Source organism: Zonotrichia leucophrys, chromosome Z (genome assembly GCF_028769735.1).
Source record: "Zonotrichia leucophrys gambelii isolate GWCS_2022_RI chromosome Z, RI_Zleu_2.0, whole genome shotgun sequence".
In the NCBI taxonomy this organism is placed as follows: Eukaryota; Metazoa; Chordata; class Aves; order Passeriformes; family Passerellidae; genus Zonotrichia; species Zonotrichia leucophrys.
This window is the reverse complement of record NC_088200.1, coordinates 71,306,734-71,321,520: the sequence shown is the minus strand read 5'-3', so window position 1 is coordinate 71,321,520 and position 14,787 is coordinate 71,306,734. Positions and strand designations below refer to the sequence as shown.

The window sequence follows — 14,787 nt, the reverse complement described above, 5'->3', positions numbered from 1 at the left end:
CCATTTCAGAGAGAGATGGCTTTGGTGATGAGGTTGGTCTCCATAAAGAATATCCTGCTTTTCTCACTACTTGGCACTTCTGGCTGAGCCCAGACCAACCCTGACCAGCCCTTGGGGCCAGTCCTGCTACTTCAGGCCGAAAATCAGGACATGATTTAGGGCATGAACTAAAGCTGGTGGTTGTGGAAAACTGCAGTGGGTTCCAGTTCTGAGCTTTAGCTGGTGCTCAGCACAATCTCTCTGGTCAGGGGAAAAAATGCTGTGACTCCCAATTAATAAAGATGAAGAAAACATATCACAAAAATATAAGGCATGTAACAAATTCAGACTGACTCTAACTTCAGAGTTTTTTCTTCCAAAGCTGAAAGTGCCCAGTTATTATGAATGTTTAATAACACCCCCAGGAGGCCTTTAAGGCTGGAAAAAATAAAAGTTAGCACAGTGGGAGAAGAAAAAAGGTCCACGGAGGATTTTGGTATTGATACAGGGCCATGGGTTTTGCGCAGGGAGCCATCAGCTGCTTTGCGCTGCTCTTGGGCATTCCTGGGTGTAAATGGCTTTTTCCTGCTGCCAATCAACATCCTCGAAGCCAGTACCTCAGGATATCAGGCAGCTGATGCAAATCATTCCCACTGTGAGATTAACCTGGTTATTTACACCAGACTGTAGAATGTTGGAATAGGCTGATGTATTTTAATTTTTGTCCAAATACTTTGGGTTTTTATTCATTCCCAGGTCTCTTCTGCTTTGCTCAAATACATTAAATGGAAATTAATGCCAGAACTACATAAAGCTGCAAGGGTGTTGCAAAAATAAGCACAGGGCCATGCAAACAGAGGCATATATTCTATCAGTTATATATCTCCAGTGTAATATTATTATATTTTAATACTTATCTTTTTTTAGGAAAGTTCAGTGTGCTATAGACACAGATTTACTGGGTTCACTCAACACAAGCAGGGCTGACACTGAAACTCTCACCACTCTTATCTTACTTGAAATGTTACATTTTACTGTGCAGTTTTGCAAAGAAAATGTTCCTTCCAGTTTAAGAAACACCACTCCACAATGTCAGAAATGAACATTACATCTGCCCCATGTGGGGCAAAAATCACTGAAAAACCGTTGTTCCTTACGTTATCCAGACACTGGTTAAAATATATAAATTCTAATTTGAGAGCAGGTTGGAACACACTTGGCTGAAGAAATATGATTCCTCCTCTACTTATGAATTTCCTTATTTTGGAGGAGGGACCCTGACCTTGTATCCAAGGCTGGTGCTGTTTTACAAAACAGTAACAGTAAAAAAGGTAGAAAATCTTTTTTTTAAAACAGATCTCCCTTGTGTTATTGCATGCAGCAAAGAAATAATTCCTCACTGCTTCCTCACTGCAGCTTTAATCCAATAACGAATTTCATGTTTGGATTTCGGCATGTGCGCAAGCATCTGTACCAAGCTTCAGGCAAACTTGCTCTGCTTCCACGTGCACCAGCATCTCCCCTTCCCAGGCACAGCAGGAAGCAGCCACAGCACAATCCCCTTGCTTTTCACAGCAGAAAAATAATGAACTTTTGCTGCAGAGGAAGCAGGAGCCTGGGCAGGTGGAGAGAGCTGTCTCACGCAGGTAAATCTGGGCCTGCCAAGAGGAATTTTCTCCCTTCAGGGGCTGAGCAGCCCCTGCAGAGCCTGCCCCAGTGGAGGGGAGGCTGAACACATGAGAGCTTTTAGCCAGCAGAGAAAAATAAAGATTTTTATCCTCCAGCTGATTTCTGTCTTCACTCATAACTGCTTTAGAGAACTGAAGCTAAACATGTAAGTGTCCAGTTCTGTTTATCTCATAAGTTTGAAAAGAACAGGGTCCCTTCTTGTTAAAGATGAATTATGTGGGGTGGAACAACCTAAATGCACTACGCCACTGGCATGGAAACTGGGCAGGGTTTTCCTGCAATCCAAAAGGGGAAGTTTCTGTGGCCTCCAGCCAGGAATGGAAGAATAGATGTAAAGAAGTAAAATAAGCCCATTATGTTTATTTGGTTCCAAGAACCACTGAGACATTCTTATTGTGCAGGGCAGCTGTATCCTTTTTTCCTTTGTCTTTTCCCCTTTTCCTTTTTTCCTTTTCCTTTTCCTTTTCCTTTGCCTTTGCCTTTGCCTTTTCTTCTTTCTTTCTTTTCCCTTTCCCTTTTATTTTCCCCTTTTATTTTCCCCTTTTATTTTCCTCTTTTCCTTTCCTCCTTCTCCTTCTCCTTCTCCTTCTCCTTCTCCTTCTCCTTCTCCTTCTCCTTCTCCTTCTCCTTCTCCTTCTCCTTCTCCTTCTCCTTCTCCTTCTTTCTCTTCTCCTTTCCCCCTTTCCCTTTTTCCTCCTTTCTCCACTTTCCCTTTTTCCTATTGTCCTCCTTTTTTTCTTTTTCCCCTCTTTCCTCTCTTTCTCTTTTCCTCTTTTTTCCTTTTAAAATTTCATTTTCTGCTCCCTCTCTCAGGATGCCTCTGGCATACACTTGCTGGTGAATGTATGAGTATGTGATATGTCCTCATGAAACTTTTTATTTACCTCTGTTCAGTGCAGTGATTTGGGGAAAAAAAAAGAAAGGATTGAACACTCTTTTACGTGTATTGAAACTCATAAAATGTATCTGGATTGCATCCCTGATAACACAGGGTCAGCGATAACGCAACGTCAGCCATAATGCAACATCTGATAAAGCAACATCAGCCAGGAGGGACAAAACCCCAGGAATTCCCTAACACCACATCAATCCCACCCACGACGTGTCCCAGGGTGTCACCTACCTTCCAAATTGAGGGTCACCACTGCCGTGTCATCCTCCAGCCCCTCGATCACCTCGCACTTGTACCTGCCGTAGTCCTCCAGCCTGATGTTGGTGATGACGAGCGAGGCGTCGTTCTCGCTGCTCTCCCGCAGGGACACCCTGCCCTGGTAGCCCCCGTAGCTCTTCCTGTGGTGCCCCATGGCCACGAACACGTCCACCTCCTTGAGGTAATCGTAGGTGAGTTTGGTCCACTTGACGCGGATTTTGTGTGTTCCTGAGCCGGCGGCGGCGGAGGAGGAGTGCTCGTGGTAGAACTTGCATGGCAGTGTCACGTTGCCACCACGGTGGGAGAAGATCTTGGCTTGCTCTGCTACCACCAGGAGACGAGGCCCGTTTTCTGTGGGGTTTAAGGAGGAAAAGGTAAAAAAACCGCAAAAATCAACACCCGCTGTGGTTTGGTTTCGCGGGGTGTCCAGGGATGTGGGAAGAAATGAGAATCTTGACTCTGTGTCTCAGAAGGCAGGTTTATTATTTTATGATATATATTCTATTCTATTCTATTCTATTCTAAGAAAATTATATACTAAAACTATACTAAAAGAAAAGAAACATCAGAAGGCTAGGAAAAGAATAGAATGATAATAAAATCAAGGTGTTTGCAGGGGTCCCGGGATGAGGGAAGAAATGAGAATCTTGACTCTGTGTCTCAGAAGGCTGGTTTATTATTTTATGATATATATTATATTAAAAGAAAATTATATACTAAGACTATACTAAAAGAAAAGAGACATCAGAAAGCTAGCAAAAGAAAAGTATAGAATGATAATATAATCTTGTGACTGGTCACAGCCTCAACACAGGTGGCTGTGATTGGTCATTAATTAAAAACAATTCACATGCTGGGTAAACAACTCTCCAAATCACATTCCAGAGCAGCAAAATATGGAGAAGCTGAAGCTTCCCAGCTTCTCAGGAGAAAAGATCCTAATGAAAGGATTTTTCATAAAATATGTCTGTGACAACCCGCTCTCCAAGAATTGGTTTGCAGTCTTCCTTTTACACAATGGGTGTGGTCAATGCTGTTGGTGTCTCAAGTTTTAGCTTTTATATTTTTCAGATTCTGTGCTACTTCAGTGTGTAGCTCTGAGCTTCATGTTTAGTGTTAGCGAGTTGTCCTCCCAGGATAGGTAGGAAAAGGAAAACAATTCCTTGGACTTGTCTTTTCCTTTTCCGAGGAAAAGGAAAACAATTCCTTTTCCATCTTGACAAGGGACAACAGTTACAAGCTCCAGGCCCAAAAATTACAAACAACAGTAAATTGAAGAGGGAAAAACAATGATGGGATTTCATGGACTAAAGCTGGAATTGGACAATTAACTGCAAGATGCAAATGGAGCAGAACTGATCACAGTGACAGACCCCAGGAGTGTTCAGGCATTTTGGGGCCATTTTGGTTCGTCTTGCGTTCATTTTGGGACCATTTTGGGTTCATTTTGGGACCATTTTGGTTCAACTTGGGTGCAGCCCTGGCTGGGCTCTTGTGCTGACCAAGGTGGATCCATGGAGGAGATCCTTTGAATAAATCCCTGCTCTATTCTGTAACTCTGTTCACCCTCTGTTCTAGCTCAGCCTTCACCAGCTGCATCTGCAGGATCACCACCCTGCAATAGTTTTGGACCTGTTTAGTAATAAGGTTTATAAGCCAGTTATAAATAAGTATTTGTCATTATTATTTAATTATGATAATAAAAGATTAAAAATTGTAATGTATATTAAATATTCTAACTTATTATTTAATTATTTGTGCAAAAGCATCTCAGTGCCCCTTACACAGGCAGAGACCACCCTATACTCATGAAGAGGGATTTGTGTAAATAGATTTACAGTGTTGTAATGCTGATGAATGAATGCCGTCACCCATAAAAGGCTTCAAAACACTTCTCATATTTTCCTGTTTTCACGGGTTGTATATCAATGCTTTATTTTCTATTTTCATAATTCAGTTTTTCTGGAGGGATTCTGCTTTTTCAGGCAGCAGCACACAGAGCTCCTCACAGTCTGGGATGCAGAGAATCCCACTCACAAAGCAGAAAAACCATTAATGTATCAAACAGCATTATTTATACTGACATGAAATTGTCAGCAAAATTAAAGTAGATATTTTAGGCATTTGTATTTCTATTTTATTCTAAATTTTGAGTGTAAGTTCCTCTTCAGACCAGAGTAAGGAAGTCCAGTTGCTTTTCAAACATAAAATCTGTTCCCCTGCTGCCCACCCTCTTCATCATCCCAATGTAGTTTTTCCTCCTTAAAACTTGTCACTGCTTTATCTTTTATATTCTGATCACACTTTTCATGCAAGCCTGTATCTGACTGTCTGTTTCCTCTCCTCCTCACCCCAGGTTTCCTGCTTTCCTTCCCTCTAGCAGCAGATGTTGCCCTGTGAAATAATTTGGCTTAGGACAGTCGGCTGGGGCAGGTGCTCTCTTCCAGCCCTGAGTCTCTGGGGATTTTACAGGCTGTGCTGCCTTGGGAAAACCCTGGAAAATGCAGATTTCATGTGCTAGTCAGCAGACGTACCCAAAAGCGAGAGTTTTGCCTCCTTTCAGTACCTCTTGCCTCATTCCTCATGCAAAGTTTGCAAAACTGGCTGAGCAAGCTCAGCATTCCTGTTGGGTTTGCTGTCCTTGAGCCCTGAGACAGTGACCAAAACCCCCAAAAAATCACCAGGTCTCTGGGAAAGCACCACCAACCTCCCTGTGTACTCACAGGCTGTGAAAAGAGACTTTGCAATCCCCTGTCCATGTTCAGCAAGTCAATTTGGCTGCCCAAAATTGCAATTCCCCGCTCTGAGGCTGGACCTGGCTCTCTCTGAATCCAGCAAAAGCTGCGGGTGAGCTCCCAAAAAAACCCACAGAGGCTGCTTAGAGGATGGCCCTGCGAAGGCTGGCAGCAATTTTCTGTGCTGGTTCAGACAGAAGTGATGAAAAAATGCCATCAGCCAGGGAGATGTGGGTGGCTGGAAGAGGGAAGGGCTGGGATGGATGCGGAGCTCTCCATGGAGTGTCTGTCCCAGGTCTCCAGCTGTCTGTCCACAGCACTGCAGGAATCTGTGGCGTGTCCACAGCATGAGGGGCATGCAGGGAGTCTGTTGGAGCCCTCCAGACAGTCCCAGGCTTCTGAGGCCTGGCGGCAGCTCTGTGGTTAAACGAAATATCTGCCCAAACTGCAGCCTCAGCTGGGTTTCCCTCTCTGCCCACTGCTGCACTGAATATGGGAATCCTGAATTCCCCAGGGAATGCAGGATTTTGTGTTTATGCAAACACAAAATGAGGGTGGTAATTGCAAAGACAAGCTTGCTGAGTGCAAATGTGCATCTGCTTGGGGAGAACAGGTATCCCAAAGGCACAGCTCTTCATTGGGAGGTGCTGTGTCCAGAGCTTTGCTGCTCTCTGCACTGCTCAGGGCTCAGCTTCCTCAAGAATGATCAAATCTGAGTGCTGCAAGGTGTTTTGCCAGGGTGAGAGACCTTCCTGCCTGGTGGGAAAACAAAGCTGCAGAGCAGGTTGCCTACAGCCCCTTTTAAATCATATACTTTTTCACTGCCCTCCTTTCCAGAGGCTCAGGGATGCTCCAGCAATCCATTCCCGAGGAGAGCATCCAAGGAGAGAGGTGATCTGAGGCAAGGCACCATGGAAAGCTTTACCAGCAGTTTCCACAGCAGGAGGAGGAGGAGAAGGAGGAAAGTGAAGAGACAGCTAGCACAGTTTGTCTGCAAATTTTCCTGTTTCCTTTGGGGACAAAGACGTTCCACAGTGCTCTGTCCACCTTGGGAGGAGAAATGTTTTGCTTTGGGGTGGTTATTACCAAGAAATCTGACTCAGAGCTGAGCTATGTTGGGCTTTTAGTACTGAAATAATCAAGTTAATAAATATTTAGCAGAAAGGGCTGGGAGGCTGTGACTCAGGCTGTTAATGCTCACTCTTTCTAACAACTGTGGCTGTGCCAGCAGGGCCTGGAGGCTTGCCCAGAGCACTGTCACCTCTGACTCCAGCAGTAGCGCCCTAATTTGGGGATGTTCCTCCCTGTGGCTGCCTCCCACCTCCTCTGGCCCTCTGCAGCAGCCACGGGCTGAGTCTGGGTAGGTGTGAAGAGATAGAGGGGGTGGTAGCCTGGGAAGGGAAAGGGAAAAGGAAAGGAAAAAAACAGAAAAGGAGAAAGGAAAAAAAAAAAAAAAAGAGAAAAGGAAAGGTAGAAGGAAAGGAAAAAGGAAAGGGGAAAGGAAAAAGGAAAAAAAGGAAAGGAAAGAGGGAAGAAAAGAGGAAAGAAAAAAATGAGAAAAGAAAAGGGAAAGGAAAGGGAAGGGAAGTTCAGGAAGGGAAGGTCCGGAAGAAAAGGAGAGGAGAGGAAGGAGAGGAGAGGAGAGGAGAGGAGAGGAGAGGAGAGGAGAGGAGAGGAGAGAGGAGAGGAGAGGAGAGGAGAGGAGAGGAGAGGAGAGGAGAGGAGAGGAGAGGAGAGGAGAGGAGAGGAGAGGAGAGGAGAGGAGAGGAGAGGAGAGGAGAGGGAGAGGAGAGGAGAGGAGAGGAGAGGAGAGGAGAGGAGAGGAGAGGAGAGGAGAGGAGAGGAGAGGAGAGGAGAGGAGAGGAGAGGAGAGGAGAGGAGAGGAGAGGAGAGGAGAGGAGAGGAGAGGAGAGGAGAGGAAAGGAAGGAAGAAGGAAGAGGAAAGGAAAGGAAGGAAAAGGAAAGGAAAGGGAAGGAAAGGAAGGAAAGGAAAGGAAAGGAAAGGAAAGGAAAGGAAAGGAAAGGAAAGGAAAGGAAAGGAAAGGAAAGGAAAGGAAAGGAAAGGAAAGGAAGGGAAAGAAGGGAAGGGAAAGGAAAGGAAGAGAAGGAAAGGAAGAAAAGGAAAAGGAAAAGGAAAAGGAAAAGGAAAAGGAAAAGGAAAAGGAAAGGGAAAAGGGAAAAGGAAAGGAAAAAAGGAAAAGGAAAAGGAAAAGGAAAAGGAAAAGGAAAAGGAAAAGGAAAAGGAAAAGGAAAAGGAAAAGGAAAAGGAAAAGGAAAAGGGAAGGAAAGCATGGCTTTTCTCATCCAGGAGTATCTCCCTCCTTTGACCCTGGATGCTCCAAGGAAGATGTAACACCCAAATGTGCCTCCACTCACAAGTTTTGCAAAAGACAGCTCTTTTTTTACAGAAAATGGGATGGTGTGCCCTTCTCACTGGAAGGACAGTGAGGCAGAAAATGACATTGCTGCTGCTGCTTCTCCCAGGTCCGGGAGAGGAGGAAGGATCCCTGGCTTTCGAGGAAAAGCAGATGTCAGGCTGGGGGATGAGGCACAGCTTAGGCAGCAGGGATAGAAAATGAGATGACAGGGGTTTGGCAAGAGGCCTTGAGGTCCTCATTATCCAGTAGGCAGTGAGAGCCAGGGCCAAATCTACCTAAACTGAACATTTTTGAGAGTGTGGCACAATGAATGGTCTTACTCTTCCTGGAGCTGATAAATTAAAAAAAAAAAAAAAAACCAAACCCCCAAGAAACCAAACAGAGAGGAAAGCAGAATTCCTTCATTTAAAATAGGGGGTTGTCTCTGGTGTTTCTCTTGTGAAACTCAGCTAAAATGAGGAATGCATTCTTCTTCCTGGGTTACCTTAGTGAAACAAGGATGGATCTCTGGTGATGGGAGATGGAGGAAACACTGGTTTGAAGGGTGGTAGCTCCCTGCCTGCACCCTTCACAGGCATTCTGGCAAGGCTAGTCCTTCTAAATAAAATTATTTCTGTCTCTGAATGGCAGGAATATCTGGAAGGTGACTGCAAGAAGGAAAAAGGACGGGACACCCAGGTGTGGCCGCTTGAGGAGGATAACACATTTTCCCCCGAACTGCTTCTTTCAGAAATGCCATCAGAGAGCTTGTGAGATTTGCAGCCAAACAGCTGTGAGCTCTGAAACCCCTGGATTCGGGGGGGTTTGACCCTCATTGAGGACTCTGGATGGTGGCTGGGGACAAGGCAGCTCAGGTGTGCCCCTGCTGAGCCTGAGATGGTGCAAGAGCTCCCAGCTGCTCCCAGCTGCTCCTGCTGCTGGGGACAGAGGTGGCAATGCCCTGGTGGCTGCCTCTGGGCTCAGCTCTGTGAAAAACGCATGTGTTTTATGATTGGCTTTTCGCAAATATTAAAATGAGTATTTTATGTGTTGTGTTAGAAAGTGATGCTGCGTTAATTCTCTTAAGTAGTGTGTTAAATATAGTTTTAGGTAATAACAAAATGTCAAATTAGAAACTGTGCTATGTAGGATACTTTTTTTAAAGAAAGAACCCGCAGTGAGATAGCAGCCACAGGACACCTGAATCTTTAAGAGAAACAGAATTTATTGCTCCATTATCAGAACAAATGAACTTCTTCCCACCTCAAAGGTGCTGTCAGGATTCAGAGGAAGAAGCTGACACTGCCCAGACAGAATCCTGTATTTGAATGGAATTTATGCATCATGGATGAGGTGTATGAATATGCAACAGGTTATTGTTTTTAAGGGTTAACCCTCTGTTAACATGGGCCCTTTTTCCAGGCTTGTGCTGCCCAGAAAAATGTACCCAGATGGCCTTAACTCTTTGCCTCTATTGTCTCATATTGTCCTAATCCAAATTGTGCAAATTGTTATTACTCTAATTGTATTACTAATTTTTTAACCTTTTTATTACTGTTAAACTTTTAAAATTTTAAAAACAAGTGATTGGCATTTTTCACAGCTCCAAGGGCAGAATTGAGAGGAGAAAGATTTCCCAGGTGGAGCTTTCCAGCCTTCCAGGCACATTTTGCATGGTCAGACAGGCAGCAGCTGAGCTGTTAGCACAGAACCAGGCCCCACTGGTGACTAATTAGCTCCAAATTTTACTGCTGGGCATGTTTTAAGGGGTTTTTTTGACTTTTTAGTTGAGGGCTGATTGTTGTGTTGTGTTGTGGTATTTTGGGCCTTTTTTGGGGGTTCTTTTTGTGGGTTTTTTTTTGGTGCTTGTTTTTTGTTTGTTTGTTTGGATTTTTTTTTGTGCTTTAGGTTGTTTTTTGAGTTTGTTGTTTTTGTTTGCTTTTTTGTTTGTTTTGGGTTTTTTCCAGTTTTTTTGTGGGGGGTGTTTGTTTGCGGAGTTTTTTGTTTTTGGTTTTTTTAATGGATTTTTTGTGGGTTTTTTTGTTTGTGGAGTTTTTTGTTTTTGTTTTTTTTCAATGGGTTTTTTTGTTTGTGGAGTTTTTTGTTTTTTCATTTTTTTAATGGATTTTTGGTGGGTTTTTTATGTTTGTGGAGTTTTTTGGTTTTTTCATTTTAATGGATTTTTTGGGTTTTTTTTTGTTTGGGTTTTTTGGTGGAATTTATTTTTTATGGATTTTTGGTGGTTTTTTTTTTTGTTTGTGGAGTCTTTTGGTTTTGTTTTTTTAAATGGGTTCTTGGTTTTGGGTTTTTTTTTTTGAGGGTTTTTTTGCCTCTTTTTTGGTGTGTTTTAACTATACTTTTGCTGTGGGGTTTTCTCCTGGCTTCCTTTCCTTATTTTCCTCCCTTACCTGGGTTTTGCACACCCAGAATGATGGCAAGCCAGGCTTGGAGGTCGCCAAGAACAGAGTGTGAGGCAGAGAGGATGAATCACACCCCAACCCTTGGCAAACAGCTTTATCTCCTTTATCCACCAGGAGTATCCACAGTCCTTTGTGTTGAGCTGGCCACAAAAATTGATTATTCCAGCATTTTCATGGAGTGCCTCACAAAGTGACAGTGGAGGAAAAGGTGTGCATTTTTACAGACAGGAAAAACAAACTCATAAGCCATTATGATGGTGTTGCAGAAGTGTTTTGTCAGATAAATTCCTGTATTCCCTAAATGCTCCACACTGTTAGCAAGCTCCTAGCTTAATATTATCCTGTGCCATTATGTTTTAAATAAACAGAGCTGTTTCTGGCTTTCCTGTAGTGTTTCCAGGGATTTGAGCTCATGCTAAAATATTCTCACTCTTCCCACAGCAGTTGTTACCCTTAATTTTTTTTTAATCTAAAATTTTACTTAAAATTAATAAATTATTTTTATGAAAACAAGGGTTCCTGTTTTCTATAATATGTAGAGAAGTGTATTATTGATGAACTAATATATGGGTGTATCACTCAAAGAATACTGAGGAAAACATGATGGGGAATCACACACATATTTGGCACATAGTACACATTTTTTTCTATTTGTGTTTTAACTAATTACCTTTTTCCTTCTGCTTTTGGGGAAAAAAAATCTAAAATCTTTTATATATCATCTGCAGGACTGGTAAAATATGTTTGGGGTTTTTTTTGGCTCAAGATCTAATGCAGTTTTGCTGTGTCACGAGAAAGAAAAGGCAAGGATCCACTTCCCATGTTCCTGCCTCTGAACAGACAGGACAGAATACTTCCAACACACTTTTAAGTTTTGATATAAAATTGGGAAGAGAAGTGCTAGATAAATCTTATTTAGAAGCTTCAGTTTCCAAATAACAGCATGGCTAAAAAATAGTAAAGCTGGTTTATATATAACAGAGAATAAATCAGTCTTTGTAGCAAAGACATTACAAGGCTGAGATAAGACATTTTTCAGCTGATTCCATCTCCTCAGCTTGGGGAGGGAATTGTTAAAGAGGACACATTAACTCAGGTTTAGGTTTCTAGGAGACCTAAGAGCACATAAAACCATCAGGGAAATAACAAACTTCATCTCCCCTAAATTATTGCCTTAAATAACTTCTAAGTGTGTTTTGCTTGGGTGTAGATAAATTTCATGGAGATCAGGTGTCGCAGAGCAGAAATCAAGGCTAAGTCTCTGCCCTCCTTCCTCACAGAAGTAAATCTTCATGGGTGGCATGAGGACTGTTTGACAGAACCAAAATATTACACAGAAACTGCATAAACAGTCCCTTAATCACCCCCAAATGCTACTTATAAATATGGAATTCCACTGACATAACCAGCAAAGGGAAATTAATGATTTCAATTCAGGTTCTACGCGAAACCTTGTATTTCTGTAATTATATTTTTTTTAATAACTCAGATATCCTGGCACCCATCAGTTAAGGTCTGCTCCAGAAGATGCAGTCCAGGGTACCTTCAAGGAGAGCACTTTTTTTTTTTTCATTTTTGTTTTGATTTTTTTGTATTTTGGGGTTTTTTTGGGGGTTTTTTTTGTGGATTTTTTTTAGGGGCGGGAGGATTTTGTTGATTTCTGTGGAATTTCTGCTCCCTGCTGACTTTTCTATCCCCTGCAGTTGCAACAGGCCATGATCTGAGGAGGGAAGCAGGTGGTGTGGAAATCAAAGAAAAATCTTTGGATCTGTGGAAATCAAAGAAAATTGCAACAAGTGGCAGGAAAATGCATCGTGGCATCATCAACATTGTCCTGAATGGCAAAATAAAAGGGCAAGAAACAAAAAAACAAAACCCAAACAAAACCCCAGACATAAAGCAGAAAATACAAAGGCAAGGAAATTGAAAGAAATGTAGACATGCCAGTGTCATGGAAAATGGAAAAATGCAGAAAGGTGGAAAGAAGGAAAGAAGTCAAAGGTAAAGCAGAAAAGGAAGAAGTTAAGATTATCTTGAGCGGATAAGAAATAAATTAAGAGGTCAGATGAGCAGTGCATTTAATCTTTTATCAGGTTTTTAGCTGGCCCAGAAACTCTGCTCAGATTCTTACTCTCTTTTGGTGCTGACTTGATTTGAAGGAAAAGAAGTGGACTGTAAATAAAACTCATAATACTGCAGAATGAGTTGGACAAAGATTTCCCCTGCTTTTGTTATTAGTTAATTGATTTAAATAATTTGCGTGTGCTTAGGTTTTTTTGTTTGTTTGTTTGTTTGTTTGCTCCAATTGGGCAGCATTAAAAAGTTTTCTGTTCGTTCCACGCTGAAATATTTTTTGGGTATGCATAAATAAATCTGTGCAGGGATCTTGATAGGCAAAGGGGTGCATACTTTCACCTCAAACACAGCGAAATGAATTAATATGAATATTAATTTTTACACTCCCCAGATTATTTAATTTATGGTTGTGGGTTTTTCTGAAGAGTGAAACTGGTGTCTCCCTGAGGCACACGGGGTTTTTCTGGGGTGTGGGATTTCTGGGATTTTTATTTTTTTATCCCCAAAAGTGAGACTGGAATGACAAATTACGACAGGAAGGGGAGAGGGTCAAGCAGCCTGGATAAAAGGGCAAAACCATGAAATCCACCACAGGCTTCAGCAAAGAAAGTAAAGCCACAGAAGTAATAAAATGCAGCTTTTCATATAAATATAAACTTTATAAATTTTTCAATTTTGTGCATAGTGGAATAAAACCAAAGGAGAAAAAAATATATAAAAAAGGCAATTGGGACAGAGGAAATAACCTGAAAACACTGTGAAAAGTAGGGAGGTAAAACTGTCTTGCAGTTGTTTAAGTTGTGACTTAAGTCCAAATTAACTGCATTAACCAACGAGGAGAGAACCAGGAGCTAGAAGTGACACTGTCAGCAGACCTGCTGATGAAACCAGCAAATCATTTCTAGAGAAAAACTGAAATATTTAAAAGAGAACACAGACACAGAACTATGTCTGTTGCAGTGTTAGAGACTGGGAAAGTGTTTAGTAAAAATAAAGAAAATTATCTTTTCCAGAGAGTGGACATTTGAAAGGCAGAGCTCTGTGTCCTTGAAAGCAAAGTATAATTGCAGAGGATTAACAGTTTATGAAACACTGTTTGTTCTGGTTGACAAATATTGAGTTTGAGGAGGGTGTCAGGAGATTTTACACTGAAGGAGGGGCAGAAAATTGGGGTACCCAGACCTACTGGCACTGCTGTGGCCTGACCCGTCACTTCAGGACAGCACCTAAAGTGTTTCTGGACAGCAGCAAAATAACAAATTCATGTAAAGAAAGTAATTAAGCCATTAACCAGTTAATTAGCCTGACCTCAGCAGCAAGCACGACTTTAGAACAAATTTTGAAGGAAAGTTTTTGAACAACAGGAATAGAGTCAGTACTAGAAAGTGGGATAAGGTCAAGCAGATATTTGCCAAAGAAAGTCAGAGTAATCTGATATCAGGTATGTAGCAAAAACACATGTATAAGGCTGAGGAATGTGAGGTATCATTTGCTTGGAGCTTAGGGAGTTGAATGATATGGAAAAAATATAGAAAAAAAAGGCCAGTGAACTGCCTTAAGTACAATTTCTGTAATATTTCCACTAATTTTATCCTATAAAGTAATTGTGGCTTTTGGATAAATAAAATTTTCACATGGCTTATTAAGCAGCACTGAAAGGAGGAGAGCTGGCATTTAAACATTTGAAGAAAGAAGGGTGGAAAAATTAGGGTGACATTTAATGCTGAATGCAAAACTCAGCTTTTTGAGGTCTAGGATGAAAAATTATTGATGTAGAGCCTGTAGTTGTTAATTTCATGTGGCAGTGAGGGAGACTGACTGCTAAATACTGTCCATCACCACAGATTATTGATCAGCACTGCAGCACAGCTGGGAGCAGCAAATTTGATCCAAGGTCTGAAGAACAAAGCATGGAAACTGGAAAACAGAAACACTGAGGCCAAATGACAATTTTATCTGGAATAAAATAAATTTTTATCTGGAATAAAGCCCTGGCTGGATGCACTCAGGGAGTAAGAATTCAGAACTAATGTAAAGATGAATTCCTGATACTAACAGGTTGCAATATCCAATCAGGACAGTGATACACTTGGAGAAGGATTTGAAGAATTACACTCAGATGGTAGCTCTGGGGATATGGTGTTATTGATGCTTCAAAGTGTACCTCAAAGAAGAAAAAATATTATTGGAAGCCAAAGAATAGCAGCATTACAAACATAAGACCATACAATACATGTGGAAGATTAGGAGGGTGTTTTCCATATCAGAAAAGTAGGGTGCAGAATCCTTTTGCAGTAAGAAGACATGAAACCCAGCTTTTCAGCAAATAAAACTCAGCCTACAGGAGATTACATAATGTAAAGAATGGGGACTATAACACA

At 41.8% G+C, this 14,787-nt stretch overlaps 1 protein-coding gene across 1 annotated transcript in view; it reads right to left on the bottom strand.

Annotated features, from left to right (window-relative positions):
* The window catches only part of HAPLN1 (hyaluronan and proteoglycan link protein 1), a 32,940-nt gene that overhangs the window by 16,206 nt on the left and 1,947 nt on the right, over nucleotides 1–14,787 (bottom strand). Inside the window, exon 2 of the mRNA XM_064735939.1 lies at nucleotides 2,792–3,169. Within this exon, the coding sequence (XP_064592009.1) occupies nucleotides 2,792–3,169 (378 nt within the window). The remainder of the gene's footprint in view (nucleotides 1–2,791; nucleotides 3,170–14,787) is intronic.